Source organism: Arvicola amphibius, chromosome 9, assembly GCF_903992535.2.
Source record: "Arvicola amphibius chromosome 9, mArvAmp1.2, whole genome shotgun sequence".
Classification (NCBI taxonomy): Eukaryota; Metazoa; Chordata; class Mammalia; order Rodentia; family Cricetidae; genus Arvicola; species Arvicola amphibius.
In genome coordinates, this window is record NC_052055.2 from 9,184,309 (window position 1) to 9,204,944 (window position 20,636).

Sequence of the window (20,636 nt, forward strand, 5' to 3'; positions counted from 1 at the left end):
AGCAAAAGGACGAAGAGCACAAGACACATGCTGGAGATGGACACAAGGTCTTCCTCAAGCACTCAGCACAGCAGAAGCTGTGTGAGTTGATGAAAGTAACAGCCAAAGTAAGAGACACAGCAAGGATTAGAGGAACAGTGCTGGACCTCACACAAGGCTGGAAATGACTAACACCAGCAGGTAGAATGGGAAATGTGCTATTCAAGGAATATTGGGAAGGTCTTGTTTCAGTACTAAGGATAGTTTGTCCTACCCTGAGCACTATTCCCTACCAGCTTCGCGATAAAAACAAGGCCCACTGGTCATAATGTTTCCAAGTAACTGAGTATAGCCTAGAGAAAAAAATTTAAGAAGACTGTAAGATTGCAAAAATGTTCTACATCCACATACCCAACAAATGTAATACAATGTCATCTTTTTAATCAATTCAGAAAAGGCACCAGACTAAGTTTATAATATCTTCATGACGAAAGTCCTAGAGAAATTAGGACTTCACCTCAAAATAAGAAGTAACAAGCCCATAACCAACCCTATACGTTAAGTGGGAAAAAAACTGAAAGTATTTCTTTTAAAACTAAGATGAGACAAAAGTACTCACTTTTTCCATCTTGTTTAATACGGCATTTGATGTCTGAAGTAGAGCAATAAAAAATATATCCTTGAACATCCAAGTGTGCTCTGCTCTGTTCACAATAGCTAGGAAGCAGAATCAATCTAGATGTTCATCAATAGATGAACAAATAAAGTAAACTTATCACTCTGGATCTAGACCCTCTGCTAGGGCCTTCCAACAGTGACTCTTGATTTGATCATTTAATTTGCTTTGGCCAATAGGACAAGTAGAAACTTGTCAAAAGCATACTGAACCAGCACTTGTACAGTGACCTACCTCCCGCAAAAGGCCTGAGCTGGCCTGCAGAAAAGATGACCAACCACGTGGGGGCTCAAGTCAAGATTATATGACAATATCTGAAACAAGGGACTAGCCAGCAGTCTCCTCAGACCAAGATGACCAGAACTGCCCCTGGCAACCCATCCCTGAGCAAAGATGCATGAATGAGCCCTGTGAGAGGACCTGCTGACCCGTCCATTTGAGAGCAACAATACCTTCTGTTCTGAGCCAAAAGGCTTTGTGCCTTTAGGTTTTGTTTCCAATGAATTAGCTAACTGAACATAGCAGTATCTGTTACTGGCAAGGAGACAAAAACATCAAACGCCCAAGAGGAAGAGGAAAAGAAAGGAAGCTCCTCTTTGCCGCTGCCCAACAACTACACTCAACTCAGCTCTCCAGGATGCTTTCCCTGATACACCATTGCGTGCTCACTTCCTAGCCCTGCTTGCCCAGACTGTAGATGCTTCTTAAACGGATCAGGATTCGTCGGCTTCTTATGAACTGTTTCCTACCAATCATGACCATCACAGTATAACACAAAATAGACCCACAAGATTACTTCTAAATTAAATAAACAAATTAAAAAACAGGCATTTGTTGGCCTGAATGGGGGCATGGGAAAGTATGCCTTTAAATCCCAGCACTCGGGAGGCAGAGGAAGCTGGATATCTGTGAGTTCGGGGCCTACCCCGGCTACAAAGCAAGTGCCAAGCAGTCAAGGCTACAGAGTCACTCTCTAAACAAATGAACATTTGCTCAATTTTTAAATGTCTACTAATACTTCTAGATCAGTATTTCTCTAAGCGTAACCCTCGGGAACACGTAAAAAAAAAATCTCTGGGCGTTTTCGTTAATAATAAAATTGCAGTTTCTTTTTTTTTCTTTTGGTTTTCCGACCGAGACAGTTTCTCTGGGGCTTTGAAACCTGTCCTGGAACTAGCTCTGGTAGACCAGGCTGGCCTCAGATATCCGCCTCCCTCTGCCTCCCCAGTGCTGGGATTAAAGGCGTGCGCCACCACCGCCCGGCAAAATTACAGTTCTTAACGTTGTAAAAAGAAGTTTGAACGTTGTAAAAAGAAGTTTGAGCTGGGCGGTGGTGGCGCACGTCTTTAATCCCCGCACTCGGGAGGCAGAGGTTCGAGACCAACTTGGTCTACAGAGCAAGTTGTAGGACTAACTCCATAGCTACTAGGAAACACTGTCTCGAAAAAACAGAAAGAAATAAAACAATATATAAAGGAGAGAGAGAAGTTTGAGATCTGGCCCGTTACAAATGAAGTAAGTAGCAGCAGTATGCAGTACTAAGAGCACTAAATCTGTTTCCCTCAATAACCTGTAGGGTCGTTGCGTGTGTATCGGGGACCTGGGTACTTGAAACTGCTAACTAAATGTGTGTGTGGGGGGGGGGGAATTCTCCAAAGAAATGATTCTGCGTCAGAAAAGGGAGCTGGGAATTTTCCAAGGAGGCGTGGCTTCCTGGTGAACACGTTTACTAAAAGGTGCTTGGGGAAGGAAAGGCAACCTCCAGCGCAGCGGGGACCGGGGATGCGGTGAACCTCCAAGCTCGGCTGCGAGTGCCAGCCAGGGCCCAGGGTCCCGAGGCTCGGACGCAGAGCGAAGGGGGTGCCCCCGGGTCCCCGCGTGGGTATTGCTTTCCGGGGACTGCCGCTCTAGGTGCAGCCCCGCAGGACGCGTCCAGGGAAAGGCCACCACGCCTGGCCAGCCAGAGTGACAGAGGGTCGCGCCGATGGCAGCCTAAACGAAAAGGAACCACGTGCGAGAGGGCGCCGCCGATCCCACCTGCATCGAGCTCCAGCTGGTAGCAGGGCAGCGGCTCGAGAGACAGCTTGTAGCCCTCGAAGCGGGGATCCAGTAAGGGTCGCTTCACCCGCAGGGAGCAATTGGCTGCCTCCATAGCGTTCCGGGAGCCCAGCGAGAGAATCAATAAAGATCTTGTTGAAAGGTCCGCGCTTCTCTCCTGGAACTGAGGGTGGGAAGCGGCGTGGTTCCCATCCCAGAGGACTCTGCGGCGCCCAGTCTCGTCTGGGAAATGTAGTATCCATGAGAAAGCTGACTCGTGTTGCCTCCTGGGAAGTATAGTTCACCGAGGACGAACGCCCGCCCGCTAAGCTGTCTCTGGACTTCCCTCCCCAGAAGGCCAAGCGACCAGAAGGCGGCCCGCGCTAGTTGAATTCTCACATTATATAGGCAGGGTGGCCAGATCCCGCCCCGGAAATGCGTGGTCTAGCTTTCTGTGTGCTTAGGTGCCCGAGCTACTGAGGGTCTAAGTCCGGGCAGCAGAAGAGTGTGGTAGGTAACGGTCGTCAGCGCAAGGGTCATTTCGTCGCTGGGAAGGGACGGCCCTCGCCCGCGGTGATGGTGGTGAGCTATGCCCGTGGTCCTCAGGGCCGGGACCCGGGCCCAGCCCAGGCTCCTTTCGATGTGCTGTCTTCTCGTTAGCTTCCCCGACCCGCGCTCGCGGGCCTGTAGGGCTCTCCGACAGGGCGTGCTGCTGGAGTTGGCCCGGAGCCAGACCTCGCTTTTGTTTTCTGGCTCCTCCTCTCCCGCCTCTCCAGCTGTCTCGGCCGGGGTGCCTTTTCCCCAAGAATGTCAGAGCGGGGAGGGGTTCCCTAGCGCCCTTGTTTTACCAGTGAGAAAACTGAGGCCTTTGGGAAGTAAGTGACTTGGCCAAGGTCACCAGCCGTGATTTCTTTAGGGGCCCAGACGAGGTGAAGTTTCGCTGTGCTCGGTGTGGGTCTCACTGAACTTTGCAGGTATTTTGAAAAGGTTAAACGCCAGCCACAGGAGTAGGACATTTCCTAGTTATTAACCCTCTGCTCTCCTGTTCCTTGCCCAACCCGACTCTGAAAATTCTGTCAGTCCGAGTTTTCATATAGACGAAGTAGGCAACTACCCAGTAGTCCCGTGTTAGTGACATTAAGTAGGAAAACATTAACTTAGTTCTGATTTTATTTTAAACCTTTAAAGGGCAAACATGTCCTCAAAACTTAACCTTGCTTTTTTTTTTTTTTTAAATGAGAATGGAGAATTTTCTCAGTTAAGGACTAGTTTGAGATTTGTTTTCTCTTATCATACCGTCCAGAAAAAGTGTGTTTGTGGGCACAGAGACCTACAGTTAGGGTGGCAGTTGTAATTCTCAGTAAATTTTAGTGAACACTAAAGCACACAAAGTCCTATTTCATTCTTCACGATAGTATCTCTTATTGGTGTGCATACTATATGCCTGTCCCAAAATTTGAATGCGGTTAAGATGCAGAAAAGAGCAGTAGTCAGTCATTAATCTGCAGTTCAGTGAGGTGTTTGGGGCTCTTGGTGGCTGAGTGCGCCTGAGTTCAAATTTACCCATCACCATTTTCTGTTTCTGTGCCTCAGTGTTCTCATCTGTAAAATAAAGTCGTGTTTACAGAGCGAGTGTGGGAGTTCAGGATGCTCGGTGTTAGATAGTAAGCGCTTGATGATGTTGTAATAGTAGTTGTGAATGAAGAGCACTGACTCCGGGAGGGGGTAGCATAGCGAAGCTGAATTGGATGCGGTAACTAGTACTAGGAATAATGATGCCATGTCACATACTTGAAGTTCTCATCCTCTCCTTCCTAGAATGGTGAATGTGTTGTTAGGATGGTTGTCTAGAGAGGACTTAGCAGGAACCGGTTCTCTAAATGTGACGTATCTCACACTGCGTGTTGCTGTCCAGGTTAGCAAGATGAACAAAGATGCGCAGATGAGAGCAGCGATTAACCAAAAGTTAATAGAAACTGGAGAAAGAGAACGGTGAGTAGTCAACTGGGTTCACAAGTCAGGTTTTCCCGTCCTTAATGGCTACGTGTGAATGGAAGAATTTCTAGTGTACAGGGACAAAACCTATCTGGAAAGAACTAGAGAAAAGGAAAGATCACCAAAGTTTCTGTTCTTAACATCTATAATAGTCGAAACAAGCATTGCAAGGTTTGAAGAGTCACATACAAAGATAAGCAGTAAACTGCACTGCTGAAGCATGTCTCACAAAACGGAGAAGAGAGCATGGACACAAATAACTACAGCCGGGGAGTAGTGCCTGGGTTTAATTACCTCGTGCTCTTAGCTCTGCAGAATTGGGCTGTTACTCTTTGCTCAAGTGCTTTCTTCTTCCTCTTCTAGTCAGTTACTTATCTTCAAATTCTAGCTCTTGTATCCGCTGTGTATTCCATTAGTTTATGGTCATCAGTGTAATCCAGGCTCCATGAGGGAAATGCCTTTGTATACCCATTATATAACGTTATGCTTAAAACCTTATTTAAGGAGAAAATGTTTAAAGAAATACAAAAAGGCTCCCAGAGCAGAGCAATAATTTTCAAAAGGAAGTCAGGCAGTGGTGGCGCACACCTTTAATCCCAGCACTTGGGAGGAAGAGGCAGGTGGATCTCTGAATTCAAGGCCAGCCTGGACTACAAGAGCTAGTTCCAGGACAGTTAGGGCTATTACTCAGAGAAACCAAGTCTCAAAAAACAAAACAAAAAACAAACAAAAATTTACAAAAGGAATGTGCATATACAGGAACAGGGGGATTTCTCCCATTTTACCTGAAGGTGATTGGGTAAATTTCAATAATAAAAGCTGGATGGTAATGGTGCGAGCCTTTAATCCCAGCAGAGGCAGGTGGATCTCTGAGTTCGAGGCCAGCCTGGTCTACAAGAGCTAGTTCCAGGACAGGCTCCCAAAAGATTTTCACATAGGATAGAAGAAGAATCAGCAGTTCTCTAGGTCAGAAAGGGAAAAGATGGTCTAGGCTTGTGGAACAGGAGGCGCATTCAGAGCTTTGGTACCTGATAAGTGCTCGGGGAACTGCAGGATATAGAATATAGCGAGAGTGTGAGAGCTTGTGACTGGAGAGGGTGCAGAAGTGTGGAATTTCGTTTAAGAATTCTGTCCTTTGAAAACATACTGAATTTTACAAGTGTTATAACCAGTGGCGTATTTAAGCCCATGTAATGAAAACATTGACGATCTGAAGATGCTCTTTACATCACTGCATCCGGGCCCTTAGAAACAGTTGCACACTGTGTCTTTTCCTCCCTCAGCTCTCCTTTCCTCTGTTGTCTTTATTCTCAAGCAAGCCCTACACACAGGTGGCAGAGGTTAGCAGTTCAAAATTTACATCCTACCTGCAAAGAGCCTCACTTGGTTACTTACCATCATGCTTAGGTAATAGGCAAGTTATGATCAGCCATGTCCAAGTCATATTTCAAATTACAAGAATCTTCTAAATAAATAAATAAGAATCTTCTCCAGATTTGTATGGGGAGAGTGACTCAGTAGAGCTGTTTGGTTGTGTTTCTGTTACAGAGCAGAAAACTGAGTTTGCACAAAGTGTATGTTGCTGTCTTTGTCCTTAGGTGATGGGAATTTTTGGAAAGGAAGTGACTAAGCTACATTGTCCTTGTAGGGATATTATTTTGGCATTGTGAATGTAGATTTGAAGGGGCTAAGATAGACGGTAGGAAAATTAGTTAGAAAAGTGATGGGGTGAAGGTGAAAAGCAGCCATTGGAAAGGAGGACATAGCCGTGTACTTTTTCCAAATGGGAGGTAAAGCAGACACCCATATGGAGAGAGATCAGATGCTGTGCTGAGTGCGTGCAGACAGCATGGGTAGCAATGTGTGTGGAGAATTGCCGTTCTCTTTCTTATTCATGCACTGCTGCCATGCACCATTACCTGTTAGGTGCCCTGGATACAGTAGTAATGTGTACTTTCATGGGGCTTACACTTTACATGGAGGAAACACATTATAACTGTGATATGTCACACAGTGATGAGTACTGGGGAAAGAATAAAGCCAAGGGATATGCAGAGAGGCTGAAGTTTTAGACAGAAAAAGTAAAATATCTCTTGTAAAGAGATCTGACGAGTATGAAGGAATCGGGGCGCTCAGAGAGTCACAGTCCTAAGATAAACTTGTCTCCTAAGCACATTCTAGCCATGGAATAAAGCGGGTAAAGGGAGAGGAGATAGACTCAGAAGTGTAACTGAGGAGAAGGCAGAGCATTTTGGCCTGTAGTAGAATCTTAGACTTTTAACCTGATCATTTGGGAAGGCACTGGGAGATTTTGAGGAGAATGTCATAATCAAGGGAGCAGGTGGGGAGGTGATGTAGTAAGTTAGGTGTTAGTCCAGACAAGAAAAGATGGTGGCTAGAACTATGGTACTCTTGGCAGAGAAACATTTAAATTCTAGGTAAACATTTTAAAACTGAAAGTGCAGGATTTACTCATACATTGCATGCATAGTGAGTTGAAGGATGCTCCCAAGTGTCCAGAAGAATGACATTATCATTTTGAGAAGAAGGGGAGAAAGTGGGAGGGAAAATGAAGTTGTATTTTGGCTCTCGAAAGCCCTACTCAGGCATCAGGGTTGACGTGTCACATGGTCAGTCAGTCTCTGGGGCTATTGAAAGACTGGTGGTCTGCAGAGAAAGAGTGTTTAAGAGAAGAAAATCCTGCTAATTATAGTACAATAGCCATGCCAGTTTTGCTGAAGTGTGGGAATCGGGAGAGACAAGGGGCAGGTTAAGACTGGAGTCAGTGGATGGGGACAGATGTGGGGCAGGCTAAGACTGGAGTCAGTGAATGGATTTGGAACCCAACGATAAGTGAGGCCGAGTACTGGCTTGTGAACGTCTGAAAACTAAGCAGTGACTCGGGATTTGGCCCCAGGTAAAGCCTGGGGACAGAAAGCAAAGGTTTTAGTTGAACAGTTTGTACTGGTACATTGCTTCAGACATTGCTATTTAAAGTATCTTGCTACGATTGATTTGAAAACATTTTCTTTTAAAACAGCCTCAAAGAGTTGCTGCGAGCTAAATTAATCGAGTGCGGCTGGAAGGATCAGTTGAAGGCACACTGTAAAGGTAATCAGTTTCACTTAGATACGCCATGGCTGTTGTCTGAACTGGGTTGGTCTGGGAGTCACTACAGTAAAGAATAGTTCATATCTTACAGTGTCAATCCTCAGTCATCATTTTAAGCAGATAGGAAAGTGAGTCTTATGGTGAGAGTTTTCTTCTCGGTGATATTTTTAGACTTAATTTCTGAATTTTTAGAATTTTCCAAAATTGAAGAATAAGTACTAAAGATTCTCTGGGACCAAAGTATAGTTGCCTGTGTTTTTTAGTAATGCTAAATAAAGCACTTGATGGTTGGTAGGTGTAGAGGATTGTGTCATGTGTTCTGTTACAGTGTGGTCAGGGAACTAAGTATACTGTAGAAAATATACAATAAAAGTCTTGTGTTTTTGGTAGCTATGAGTCCCTTTTCTGGCACAGCTTTTGATAGAGTGAAATTCTAGATATTTTTAATTATTTTATTTTATGTAATATTTTTAATATTACATTTCCTACAAGTAAAAAATAATAGACTGTGTCTTTATTAACTGTTTAAAAAAATCTGGACAAGTAAATAAAGGGGAAGCTGAGTTGTGCAAACCTTGCCCAGAGCTCATTTTTGGCCATGTACAAATGACTGAACTTTATGCATTAGTTGCCTCGCCTTTGACGTGGGTGTTATTGTGGGCACTGAAAGTCGTAAATGCTAAAGGGTCCAGTAAATATGATTATGTTTCCTCTTGTTTCCTTTGGTCCAGACTGGAGAAGAGAAAAGAGCAAAGTAGCTCAACATCCTAATTCTTGTTTATAAAATTATAACATAGGCTCCAATAATAAATTTTATTTCCTTGATGCATTTAAGCTTAATATAATTATAATAAAATCTGTTAAATTACAAATTTCCAGATTTTTACAAAAGTTACATTTGACACTGCACATTTCTTATTTATCCTAAGCATTCCTGCTATTTGTTTGCTTAAGTCATTTAGTGGAAGATTGAACCAACTGTAATCTGGAGATTGATACATTTATGAGGTGATTAATTTTCATTAAAAAAGAAAAAAGTGTCCTCTTTTTATATAAAGACCAATCTATACTCTAAAAACATGATTTTAACCCTTCCTCTATGAAAATCTTTCTTACAGATAATGATTTTAAATGATATGATTTGTTTTTTGCTTTTGCATAAGAGGTAATTAAAGAAAAAGGACTAGAACACGTTACTGTTGATGACTTGGTGGCTGAAATCACTCCAAAAGGCAGAGGTAAGAAGCACAAATTGTGTCAGAGGAAATACAGGCTTTCTGTAAGAAAACATCCTTGCCAAAATCATGGAGTTGTTCTTCCTGTAGGAAAGGTTTAAGTACAGTTGCCCAGCTGACTGTTGGAAAAGTCTGGAGTAGTTGGTATAAATTGGCATGCTCCCTGTCTGCGGTGTTAGGTTGATGGTTAGTATTAGTAAGGCAGATCATTTTTGACATGAGATTTTATACAGGAAAATGTCACCTGAATCTTGGATTTATAAACTTTATTAGATATGGCCTGCTCCACTTAAATATTTAATAATTCAGAGTTTTACTCCAGTCCTGAGTCATTGTCCTACTATCTCTTTCCTTATTAACAATTAATGAAAGTCTGTCTTCTTGAATGTCTAATTAAGAATTTGGTAATTCAGGGTGATACATATTTAAGACTTGAAGTGAAAGCATCTAAATTAACTGAGTTGTAGGATATCTTTACACATGACCACAGTCAAAATCCTTGACTATAAAATAAAGATCTGAAAATTATACAGAATACTCATTCCATGTCAAGAAGGAAGTATAAAACCCATAGTCCTTTTCGTAAAGTTTATTTACCATTGAAAAACATTTGTTTCATCAACTATGACTCAGGAAAAACTTGTTCATTTTATCTGTTTATACTTTAAGATAATTTTCTCTGATTTCTTTTTTTTTTTTTTTTTGGTTTTTCGAGACAGGGTTTCCCTGTAGTTTCTAGAGCCTGTCCTGGAACTAGCTCTTGTAGACCAGGCTGGCCTCGAACTCAGAGATCCGCCTGCCTCTGCCTCCCGAGTGCTGGGATTAAAGGCGTGCGCCACCACCGCCCGGTTCTCTGATTTCTTTTTCTACTTTTTTTTCTTAATCTCTTAACATTGCTTAGACATTGTTTATTTAAGTAAGAAATTATCCTGTTTCTCCTTCAATGTTTCCGTCTTGGATATGTTCATATCTTTCAGATTTTCTATTGGTTTCCAGTAAAAATTGATGTTTTTTGAGATTATAATTACAACATTTTTCCATTCCCATTTCTCCCTCTTAGTCTTCCCGCCTCTCCCCTACTTCTTCAAATTTATGACCTCTGTTTTAAAGAAAAGTTTTGTGTATATTGTACACATGTTTAGATTTATTTAGCCACCACCTCTAGAAGGTTTACACCCCTCCCCCGCCATAAAAATTCTCTTCAGCTCTATTAATGACTTTATAGTCAGACAATTCAGAGGTGACACGTTTGGTGTCAGTCTTGTTAAGTCGGACTTATCAGTGTGCCTTTGCATTTTCAAATGGACTTGTATATATCTAATTTAAAGAATTTCCCAGGCTTTTGCTTCTCATTGATGTGCTAGGTGTTTAGGTCTTAGATTAAATGTTAAAGTCCTGATACCATCTTTTTGTTTCTTCATTCAAATATGAATGTTCTGTGAAATCCCTGTACTGGTAATCTGTAATAAAACATCAAGTCAAATTGATCATGTGACTTTGATTTTTATGTTTCAGCCCTGGTACCTGACAGTGTAAAGAAGGAACTCCTACAAAGAATAAGAACATTCCTTGCTCAGCATGCCAGTCTTTAAGGGTGAACTAGAATGTGTTGTTCTGTGGGTTTATTTCTGAAAGTAAAACTTGCCATAAATTAGAAATTGATTTCCCAAAATAAAGTCCTTTTTTGTATGATGGTATACAGTTTTCAGTAATGATGTATACATTGTATTGGTTTTTTCCCTAAATGTGTTATTTTAATAAATATCTCATGAATGAGTTTCAATTTTTTTCGATTTTGGAATATGGAACTGTGTTTATTACTGATTGAGTAGATATGCTAAGAGAAATGCCAGCAATTACTTACTATAATTCAGTATTTCTATGTGTGATTCTCTGTACTAACAACTGAGAAGGCTTTCTGGGTTGTCTACTTATGGTATGTTCCTCTTTTGAATTCTCATATTTGATAACTGTTATGCCCCCATCTTGTACTGTAGGTTATTTGTCTTATTTGTTACAAGTTCAGAGGGTTAGTACTGAGTCTTATCTGTATGTGCCTTTCTTGTGCTTCAAAGAATTTACCATCTAGTGGAAGACAACATTTACAAGCTGGCTGCACACGATCTGAACTTTGAAAGCAGCATCTCTAAATTGCATCCCTATATACTGAGGTCAAGAAAGAACATAAATGGAAACTAATACTCTGTACCCATTAGCTTTCCTCTGCCATCAGGATTGCTAGATCTAATGGACTCTTGTCTGTTAATGTGACCTTTGACGCAGGGTGATAATGTTGACCATCCTTCCATTTGGAACTTTGCCTCCCATTCCTCGCATTGCTTACTACCATTGGAAGTTCTTTCTGCTTGTTTTTGGTTGCTTGGGTTTTTTTTCAGGTGTTTTGTTGAGTACTTCTTGTTCTATGTAACCTTCAAGTAATGTTCTGTAGGACTTTCTTTTGAGTCCTCTAGTTAACAGTATATTTTTCCCTGGCTTGAAACCCAGGAAATGGGTCTGACCATGGCTTCAAATATCAACAGATTGATAAACGCTAAACTTCCTCATAGCCAGACTTCATTCCAGCCTCAATACCCATATACCTATCAATGAGTCTAGTTCCTTGGATATTACACAAACACCTTAAAATGACCATACTTTAAATAGTAACTTTCTCCCTGGTAACTCCCCTTGCTGTATTCCTTATTCATGGAATATCTCAGATACAGATGACTCAAGATGATTGTTAATGCTATTTCTGAGGGTAAGAGATAAGAGGATTATTTCTGAGACACCCTAAGCTTGTGTTACTGCTGCTGATTGAGAACCGCTGTGAGAATACCCGACATCAACTTGGATCATCCTTTTTGGCCCTCTTAAGCCCAAGTGACTGCAGTGACCCCTTTGTGCCTCCATTATCTCTCCCTTACTGTTACTGCCTATGTGGCCTTATAAAATTCAAGTCTGATCATTTTATTCCCCTACTTGAAATGTTTCAATTCTGGATGAAATCCAAACTCTACATATTAGCTAGGCCTTCCTAAGTCTAGTGTGTAGTCATCTCCCCAATCTGTAGAATCCCCAACATATTACATCCCCAGCATATTACATTGTTCTCTCCCTTAGTCCTTTTCAAAACCCATCAGCCTGGGAAGCCCTCTACGTCATCTCATTACTACTTTCCCTTCAGAGTTGAGCTTAAGTTTTAAATGTTCTGACAGTCCTATGATTTAAATTCTTTGTCACCGATTCCTTTTTTGGACTTTTGAGATTGGCTGTCCCTGTATAGGCCAGATAGCCTCAAACTCATAGCCCAGGCTGGCCTTGAACATGAATCCTGAGAGCTGGGTTTACAGGCATTTGGTGGTACATCTGTAGGGGAGGAAACATGACTTCATTGTATGATGTATGTTTCTGAATGGATGAGTAAGGGAATGCATGGGCTGTTCTGCAGGAACATGAGATAAAGTCCTGATAAATGGGGGTGTAACTGAGAAAAGGTTTCTCAATTTTTGGTTCATAGTACACACTTAATGTCATGAATTCAAATGTCATCGAGTAATTTGCATAAATGTAAATTATATTTGGAGCTTGATCTATGTACACACACAAAATCTTACCCAAAGTAATTGTTTCAGTTTCATAATAGAGAGTATTGATAGGGTGGTTCATTTGTCGCCCATTTTCAGAAACGAAATAGTCTTACATGGTACACATAAAATACTAGAGATAAGGGGTAGTTCTTCATAATTCTGTACATAGAAACAAACGGAAAAAGGGCTTATAAAGATACTGTTTTAATACCCTAAAAGGTTAAAAGAAATAACCAAGTTTTGGAAGTACCTTGAAAATGGGAAAAATAGCTGAATTGAAAATACTTTGTAGAAATTTAAGTAAGAACATAGATTTGGGTTTTGAAGGTGTTTTTTTGTTTTGTTTTTCATGTTATTTTGGGGTTTTGCCGTTTGTTTTGAGACAGGGTCACATGTAGTCCAGGCTTTCCCTGTACTTGCTATGTAGCCTAGGTAAGCCTTGAATACCTGCTCCTCCTACCTCTACCTCCCAAGTGCTGGGATTACAGGTGTGTGCCACCGCCGGGGCCCATAACTAAGTCTAGATTTAAAATAATGCTAAGACTCCCCTACCACTTTTTTTCTTTGGCATCTTATAAATGTCTTGTAGATTGAATCTAGAATCACTGGTATTTGTAAATAAATCAACTTTGTGAACATTTTGGCTCTCATTGATTTATGTAAAGAAGCAATACACTGAAACCACTTCACCCTCACACTGAGTGTTGGAAATGTAATACAGTTCCATGCCTGCTCTGGGTTAGTATGATCGGCATCACTGTATCCTCTGTTATAGGGTAAAAGAAGACCCAACTAAATTATTTATACAATCACTTTGGGCATTACAAGTGTATCATTTGGTTAAGCATTGCCGAGCTAGGGACTGGTTAGTAACTGGATACAGGACTTTATATGACGTGGTAGACAGTTCCACCCAACACAAGAGAACTGTGACAGCTGCTCAGTAGCTGGCATTGGAACTGATCCTGCATGCGTGTGGGTGTGTGTCACACATGCACCTGCATGTGCCTGACCCTTGCAGAAGCCTAGCTTGTGTTTGACATCATACAATCCTACATATTTTCTACTAGGAACCTTTGAACAGAAATTGAGTGAACCTATCAAGAATACTGTTAAATATAACCAGATCATTCTGGTTCTGAACTCATTTATGAAACTGGATTAACAGATGAGAACAACTCTTGCCTTGATTTCTCTGTATAGAAAATCATATAATATCCTGTCTGGAATTAATAAAGATTTAAATACTGATAGGGTAATGAGAGCATGTGGATTTATGTTACCAAAAACTGTAGAAACGGTGTGATTGTGTATTTTCCTACACGTGTATGGAATGAATTCCATTAGTCGGGAGTTTCTAGATGGTATTAACCACTGTGAGATGCATTCAAAAATGGTGTTTTTGGGGTTGGGGACTAGTTCAGTTTTAGCTGCATACTTCTGAATGATTCAAATTTGGTTCTATGGATCAATGTCACTGAAGCCCATAACAAGGAGAATTGAAATGTAGTCATTTTTTAGCCTCTTAACTCCTCTATGGCTTGGAGTGTATCACATTTACCTTTCTGTCTTCAGTACCTAACAGAATCCTTAAGACGGTCTTTTAACTGAATCAACGGCAAGAAAGATAAAAATAAATTTGTGGCAAGTACAGTCAATATGTTCCTGTTTATTCCAGATTCAAATTGTATTTGGTTACTCTGCTTGTCAGCCACAAGGGGGCCCCTGGCACCCATACTTGTTCCTCTCTGGAACTCACTAATTGAACTATCACATTTTACCAGGCCCAATTCCAATCTAGAGGCCAACCAGCTTGTTCAAAATAAAAGTGTTGTTGGATTAAAACTTAATATGAGAACATATAATGTGCTTCTGATACAAATAAGGTGCCTTTGTCATATGGTGTAGATGACAGGATCTTCAGAAGCCAATTCAGAAATTTAGGAACTTGACTTAAAGAGCATATATGATTCCCAAAATACAAAGAGCATGTATGAGTCCTAAAATACTGTGATCTCACTGATTTATAACAAGAAAGGGAAATAGATTTTAATTAACCTGTGTTTTTAATCACAGGGGAGGGTTCTCATTCACACTATAGATGGTTATTGCTGAGCTGCATCCCAGGCCCAGGGGTCTTAACAAATGAAATAAAAATGTTTTAATTCTTCCCAAAAGAATAATACTCATTTTTTTCCTTTTCATTTTCTGTTCTATTTCAAAGAGGAAAGATATAGGGCATATGTAATACCCAAAGCCTGTGGACATTCACTGTTTTATAGTGACAGTAGCAATCAAAACAAATCAAAGAGCACATGGGCTCTAGGCTCATGTCGCAGTGTTGCACTAGATTTCAAAGTGTAGAAGGCGACACCATATTTACTACTGCATAGTTTGGCGTTGTGCTTGAATCGCCAGAATTAAGTAAACGACTTTCAGTTGACCTACTTTTGGTTGAAGACATATCCTTCAAAATGTATCCCTTCTAGGTAGTTACCTACAGCTAAGTTGGGCTTTGACCAGTAAGAGCCACAGGGCAGGATAATCAATAAAGAAATGCCCACAGAACTATAACTTGGTTCTGTTCCATTGATTGAAGTAATGCTGTGCATTGTGTGGTGTGCATATTCAGTCGGGTGGAGATACAGACACCGAGGCCAAGATACTACCAACATAGGAGTATTGTTCCTACCACAGTATGCTTAAGGACTTCTTTAGTTATCTAAGAGTGCCACCTGACAGTGCCTATCAATAGGATATCTCCTGTTTTGCTGGGAACAGTCACAGTGTAATGAAATATGAGATTATGGGTGTGCCTCCTAAGGAAGGTGATAGAAAGTCAAAGAAATGGAAAGACTCTAGCACACATATTCTAATGTTTGGTCCTCAAAAATGGCGCTACACATAAGGATTGTATTTCATATTCTTCCCATCCATAAAGACAGGTTTTCCACACACACAAGCATATTTAGTAAAAATACGACATTTATCTGCTGCATTTTCTATTCTCCAATTCTGTCACTTTGTAGTGACTTCGTACAGACTTCAGTGAAGTCACTGCCCCCTTTTATTTTAATTATTTATTGGGGGGGGCAGGGTTTCTCTGTAGATTTGGAACCTCCTGGAACTAGCTCTTCTAGACAAGGCTGGCCTGAAACTCACAGAGATCCTGCCTTGCCTCCCGAGTTTTGAGATTAAAAGCATGGCCACCACCGAGCCTTTTATTCCTATAGTAACTCCTCAGACCTGTAAGTACTTCCCTTGGGCTCAGAGTTTATTGTTTATCATTAGAACCCCTTTGCCTGCTTCTCCTTGTTTCTAACCACACACAGTTCCATATAACTTATACACGACTGCCCCAAACTTACTCAGTGTAGACATCTACCGTTTGAACTTGTTGAAGAATACTTCATAGTCCTTCTAAGTTTGTTTTAAAAAAATAACAGAATTCTGAATATGACTTGGCATTGGTGTTGATATGGCGCTATTGTGGTATCAGAGGATTCTGCTTAAGGTCATTTGGCCTTGTGCACTTGGGCAGAACAATATGTTGGCAGAAACCTATGGTAGAGAAGGCCCTTTATTTCATGTCAGACAGAAAGGGGACAGGGACCTATTTCCTCCAGCAAAGCTCCCCACCTCCCAAAATAGAAACAAAGCATTGAGGACATGGGCCCATGGGAGACATTTTATATTCAAAGTATATCAAATATTGATTAAATGTGCTGCATTGTTTTTGCTAACCTGACAAAAACTAAAGTGGGAAGAAGAAACCTCAATTGAGAAATTGCTTCCAATAGATTAGCTTGTGGGCATGTCTGTGGGACCTTTTCCTGACTGCTCATTGATGTGAAAGGACCCAGTCTACTGTGGGTGGTGGCTGGGAGGTATTTAAAAAAAAAAAGTGGCTGGCTGGGTGGTGGTGACACACAACTTTAATCCCAGCACTCGGGAGGCAGAGGCAGGCAGATACCTGTGAGTTCAGGACAACGTGGCGGAGCTAGTTCCAGGACAGCTAGCGCTATTGCAAAGATAAACCCTGTCTCAAAAACACACAAACAAAAAACACAACAACAAAGTGACTGAATATGAGGCTGGAAAAAATTGAGTGAATGTCCTTCCTCCATGGTTCCTGCTTCTGGTTCTGCTTTAGTTCTTGTGACTTCCCTCTAAGGTGAACTGTGGTCAGGATACATAAACAAGCAAATTTGTTCCACCCCAAGTTGTTTTTGGCCATGGTGGGTTTATTACAGCAATAGAAAGCAAGCTAAGGCAGTAATTGGTAGCAGAGAGTAGGATCTTGCTGTGACAGACTTGACCATGTTGGTTTCAGGGGCAGTTAGTTATAGAAGGAATTTAGAACTTTGGGTTGGAAAAGCAGTTGTTCTCCAAGCTTAATGGCCTATTCTGTGGGAGCCTGGACGCTAATGGTGTTGAGAGCAAACAATGGAGGCCTGACTTACAAATTTTATGAAGAAGTTTGAGAGTCCCTCAAAAACTATTAGGAGCCGTTTGTGTGATAATTTGATTTAAGATTAAATCTGTTGCTTCTGGCTAGCTAGCACTGAATAATCAGCAACGATTAACAAGAGACCCAGGTCACTGAAATAAAACCTTTGACGTACTGGAACAACCAAAGCTAGTTAGCTGGATATGAAGAATCAGCTGCAATTAAAGAGACTAGCATCATTAAGGCAACATCTTCCAAGAAGTATTACCTCATAGTCAACACACAATAGCTGTGGTCAAGAGCAGGCTCAAGGCTGCATCTCAAACTAGCAACCATGCTTGGTAATGACTAAGAGTCTTTTACATGGTACTGCTTTTGGCAACATGGAATCTGAGGTTTTGAAAGGATCATAGAGAAAAGTTAAGGATTGGCACCATTCAGAGTCTCTGAAGATGCCAAGAAAGGACATCAGTGAAGGTAGAGCCTCATTCGTAGTGGAGATCCCAGTGTATGGCTATGCCAGTACTCTGGAATGACCACCAAGGACAGCAGCAGCTAAGTAGATCTGGCCTGGGCATATGAGGTGGATGGTAAAGCCATAGACATAGGGCTATCCAAGCTCCTTTCATCCAAAAATATCATGGGTGAGTCCTAGATATTGGGCATTGAGCTATTTACACTCTTGAATGTTGGCATGGCTTTGCTCTGATTGTGACTGTACCCTCACCCTCCCCTCTTGGAATAAGACAGTATATAGGTTGTTCTTTATATTACAACACTCCGCAGTTAAAATACTGAATTTTGAAAGAGAATATTGAAACTTTTAGAATACTGTGGTACTTTAAAAAGTTAAACTGTGTATGTATTGTGATTTTACCATGAGACATGGAGGATAAACAAGGGAGGGAAAGGGATGGTTGAGTAGTGAAACGTTTGTATATGAAGTTGATAGTGGGTCTGTAGTGATGAGCTGCGGGCAGGCCTGCTTTTCGTCCTGCCTGGCTTCCGCACGGCTAGCTTAAAACCTGAAATAATAACACACAAACTGTATTCATTTAAATACTGCCTGGCCTATTAGTTCTAGCCTCTTATTGACTAATTCTCACATCTAGATTTAACCCATATTTAGTAATGTGTGTAGCACCATGAGGGGTGGCTTACCAGGAGAGATCTTAACCTGTGACCGTCTAGGAGAGGAGAGGCATGGCAGCTGTCTGAACCATCTGCCTCACTTCCTTCTTCCTGTTCTGTCTACTCCACCCACCTAAGGGCTGGCCTATCAAATGGGCCAAGGCAGTTTCTTTATTAACCAATGAAATCATCAGATAGATAGAAGACACACCTACATCAGTGGGTCAGTTGCGTTGGTGAGCTTTTGTCAACCTGACAGAAACTATAAGTCAGCAGAGAAAAGGAACCTCAACTGCAAAATTGCCTCCACCACACTGGCCTGCGGGCATGTCTGTGGCAGGTTTTTTTAATTGCTGATTTATGTGGGAGGGACCAGCCTACTGTGGACAGTGTCACCCTGGGCAGGTTGTCTTGGGTTGCATAAAAGCAAACTGAGCAAGCCAGGCAAAGCAGTCCAATGAGCAGCATTGTTCCATGGCTTCTGCCTCAGTGTCCTGCTTTGCATCCCTCAACAACGGACTATAAAATGCAAGCCAAATAAACCCTTTCCGCTCCTACTTACCTTTTATCAGTGGTCTTTCACAGCAACCAAAAAGCAAACTAGGCCAGTATGGGTTGCACTGGGTCTGTGTGGAGGGACACAGATGTGAGCCTGTTCCACTAAAGATCAGAGAGTTGGAATTTATCTGTACTCTTTCCAAGTCACTGACAACAGGTGTGGCTACAAATAAGAAACCCTGGCCTAGGGTGTGGTTACTTGGTGTTTTGGACACTAAGATGGCCGTAGAGGTGGATCTGCTCCACCCTGACCGAAGGTCATAGAGTTCAAGCCTCTTCCCGCTCCTTCAGTTTAAAATCGGAGGTTTGGCATAGGGAGTGGCTGTCTACAGGATACTTGGTCTTGGTCTAGGGTGTGTTCACTGCATATCCCTGCCCAAAACATCAAATGCTTTACTCAGGAAATAACAGCTTGGTGTCTCATGTATTGAATCAAGTAACTGTTTTGGTTGTCCTTTGCGTCATGTTAAAGCAATCTTTTGCCTTCTCCCTTCCCCTCCCCATTTGGGGGGTGGTGTATAAAAGCATTTGAAAACTAAACACAGGTGAATTCAGTGTTCAGTATTCACTGAGTTGCATTCCTTGTACTATCCTGTGTCTCTGTTTTTCTTTCATATCTCTGTTCCTCCTTTTCTAATTCACATGCCCCAACGCTGGACATACGAACCCATTGTGGCTGCACCAAGACAGAAGTCACCCTATAGTGTTGCTTACAATAGGTCTGTTGATTTCTTTAAGAGTCTAACAATATCATCTGAAAAATCTAACAATATTATTTCAAGCCATTCACACGATTTGAAAGAAATTAATGGTCGCATTCACAAGTGAGCATGTTCTCCTGTCCAAGACTAGTGTATTTTTCTAGTATCTACTCCCCCATTCACTAAAATGTTTCCCAGCACTCACCACACCACCGCAAGCTTTGTGGAGAAACGGCAACCTACCACCGAACCTCTTGGCTTCCCTGAAACAGATCTGGACCGAAATGTATGCTTTGCCTCCAGCAAGTGTATTCTAGATCCCAGCACCCCCTACTTTTCTTTCAACAGATTCTTTGTGCAGTTGTTCCCCTCTTCCCTCGGAAGTCTCTCTCTGTGTTGCATCAGCCACTTGACGGGGTATCTGACCTTTTAATAAACGTTCTTGATCACCAACATCTCTCAAGAACATTGTTTCCATGCCACTAAAGGAGAAGCAAGGGTTTTCAACTGGGTGATCTATAGATGCCGTCTCTACTTCTTTATCTCTGATTTAATTCATTCTCTTTCAGACAAGGATATAGTAATTCCACGAGAGTTATCTATTTCAAAATATGCAGAAAATGTTCAACAGAACCTGTCATCAGAGAAGTACAAGTTAAAAGCACAGTGATGAATTATCTCACCCCTACTAGGATTGCTTGTGTTCAAAATAAAGGAGATAAAAAATGCTGATGAGAAACTGGAGAAAATGCAACTGTTGGAAGGGCTCCAAATCGGTGCAGCTATAGTGGAAGGCAACACAAAGACCAGCATGGTGGTGTGTACCTGCATCCTAGCAGGAGGAAGACTGAAATAGGAAGGGCACAGTTCCGAGTCAGTTCTGTCTCAGAAAACAAAACAAAATAATAATAATAATAATAATAATACTATGGAGGTTCCTTGAAAATTAAAAATAAGGCTTCCACATGGTCCAGCAACCCTGCTCTTGGGTATATATCCAAAAGAATTATTTACCATAGCCAAGATATGAAATTAATAGCAATGTACATCAGTGGATGAATGGAAAAATTATATATATATATAAATATTAAGCATTCCAAAATAAAAAAAACATTATAAATAAATAAATCACAAAGATTTTTTTTGTCAAGTTGCATATGCTGAGCTATTCCT

At 41.4% G+C, this 20,636-nt stretch overlaps 2 protein-coding genes across 7 annotated transcripts in view; one reads left to right on the top strand and one right to left on the bottom strand.

The window, feature by feature from the left end:
* Nudcd1 (NudC domain containing 1) overlaps positions 1-2,902 on the bottom strand; it is a 40,811-nt gene extending 37,909 nt beyond the window's left edge. For both annotated transcript variants that reach the window (XM_038341760.1, XM_038341759.1), the window contains exon 1: positions 2,693-2,902. In XM_038341760.1, the coding sequence (XP_038197688.1) occupies positions 2,693-2,807 (115 nt within the window). In that variant the 5' untranslated portion in view covers positions 2,808-2,902. The remainder of the gene's footprint in view (positions 1-2,692) is intronic.
* A 215-nt stretch (positions 2,903-3,117) lies between these two features.
* Positions 3,118-10,816, top strand: Eny2 (ENY2 transcription and export complex 2 subunit). 5 transcript variants are annotated; one of them, XM_038341766.2, is made up of 6 exons: positions 3,118-3,202; positions 3,609-3,666; positions 4,608-4,684; positions 7,728-7,798; positions 8,962-9,036; positions 10,549-10,816. In XM_038341766.2, the coding sequence occupies exons 3-6, from the start codon at positions 4,617-4,619 to the stop codon at positions 10,623-10,625; spliced, it is 291 nt and encodes a 96-aa protein (XP_038197694.1). In that variant the 5' UTR covers positions 3,118-3,202; positions 3,609-3,666; positions 4,608-4,616; the 3' UTR covers positions 10,626-10,816. The 5 variants fall into 5 exon arrangements, with proteins under 5 accessions (XP_038197694.1, XP_038197692.1, XP_038197691.1 ...); XM_038341765.2 differs by having other exon boundaries at positions 3,138-3,274; XM_038341764.2 differs by lacking the exon at positions 3,609-3,666 and having other exon boundaries at positions 3,119-3,202.
* Positions 10,817-20,636: the final 9,820 nt, after the last annotated feature.

Coding starts and splice junctions, on each gene's coding strand:
- Eny2 (XM_038341762.2), top strand. CDS start 4,512: ATGGTGAATGTGTTGTTAGGATGGTTGTCTAGAGAGGACTTAGCAGGA. Junction 7,799..8,961: donor GTTGAAGGCACACTGTAAAG/GTAATCAGTTTC, acceptor CTTTTGCATAAG/AGGTAATTAAAGAAAAAGGA. Junction 9,037..10,548: donor AATCACTCCAAAAGGCAGAG/GTAAGAAGCACA, acceptor TTTATGTTTCAG/CCCTGGTACCTGACAGTGTA.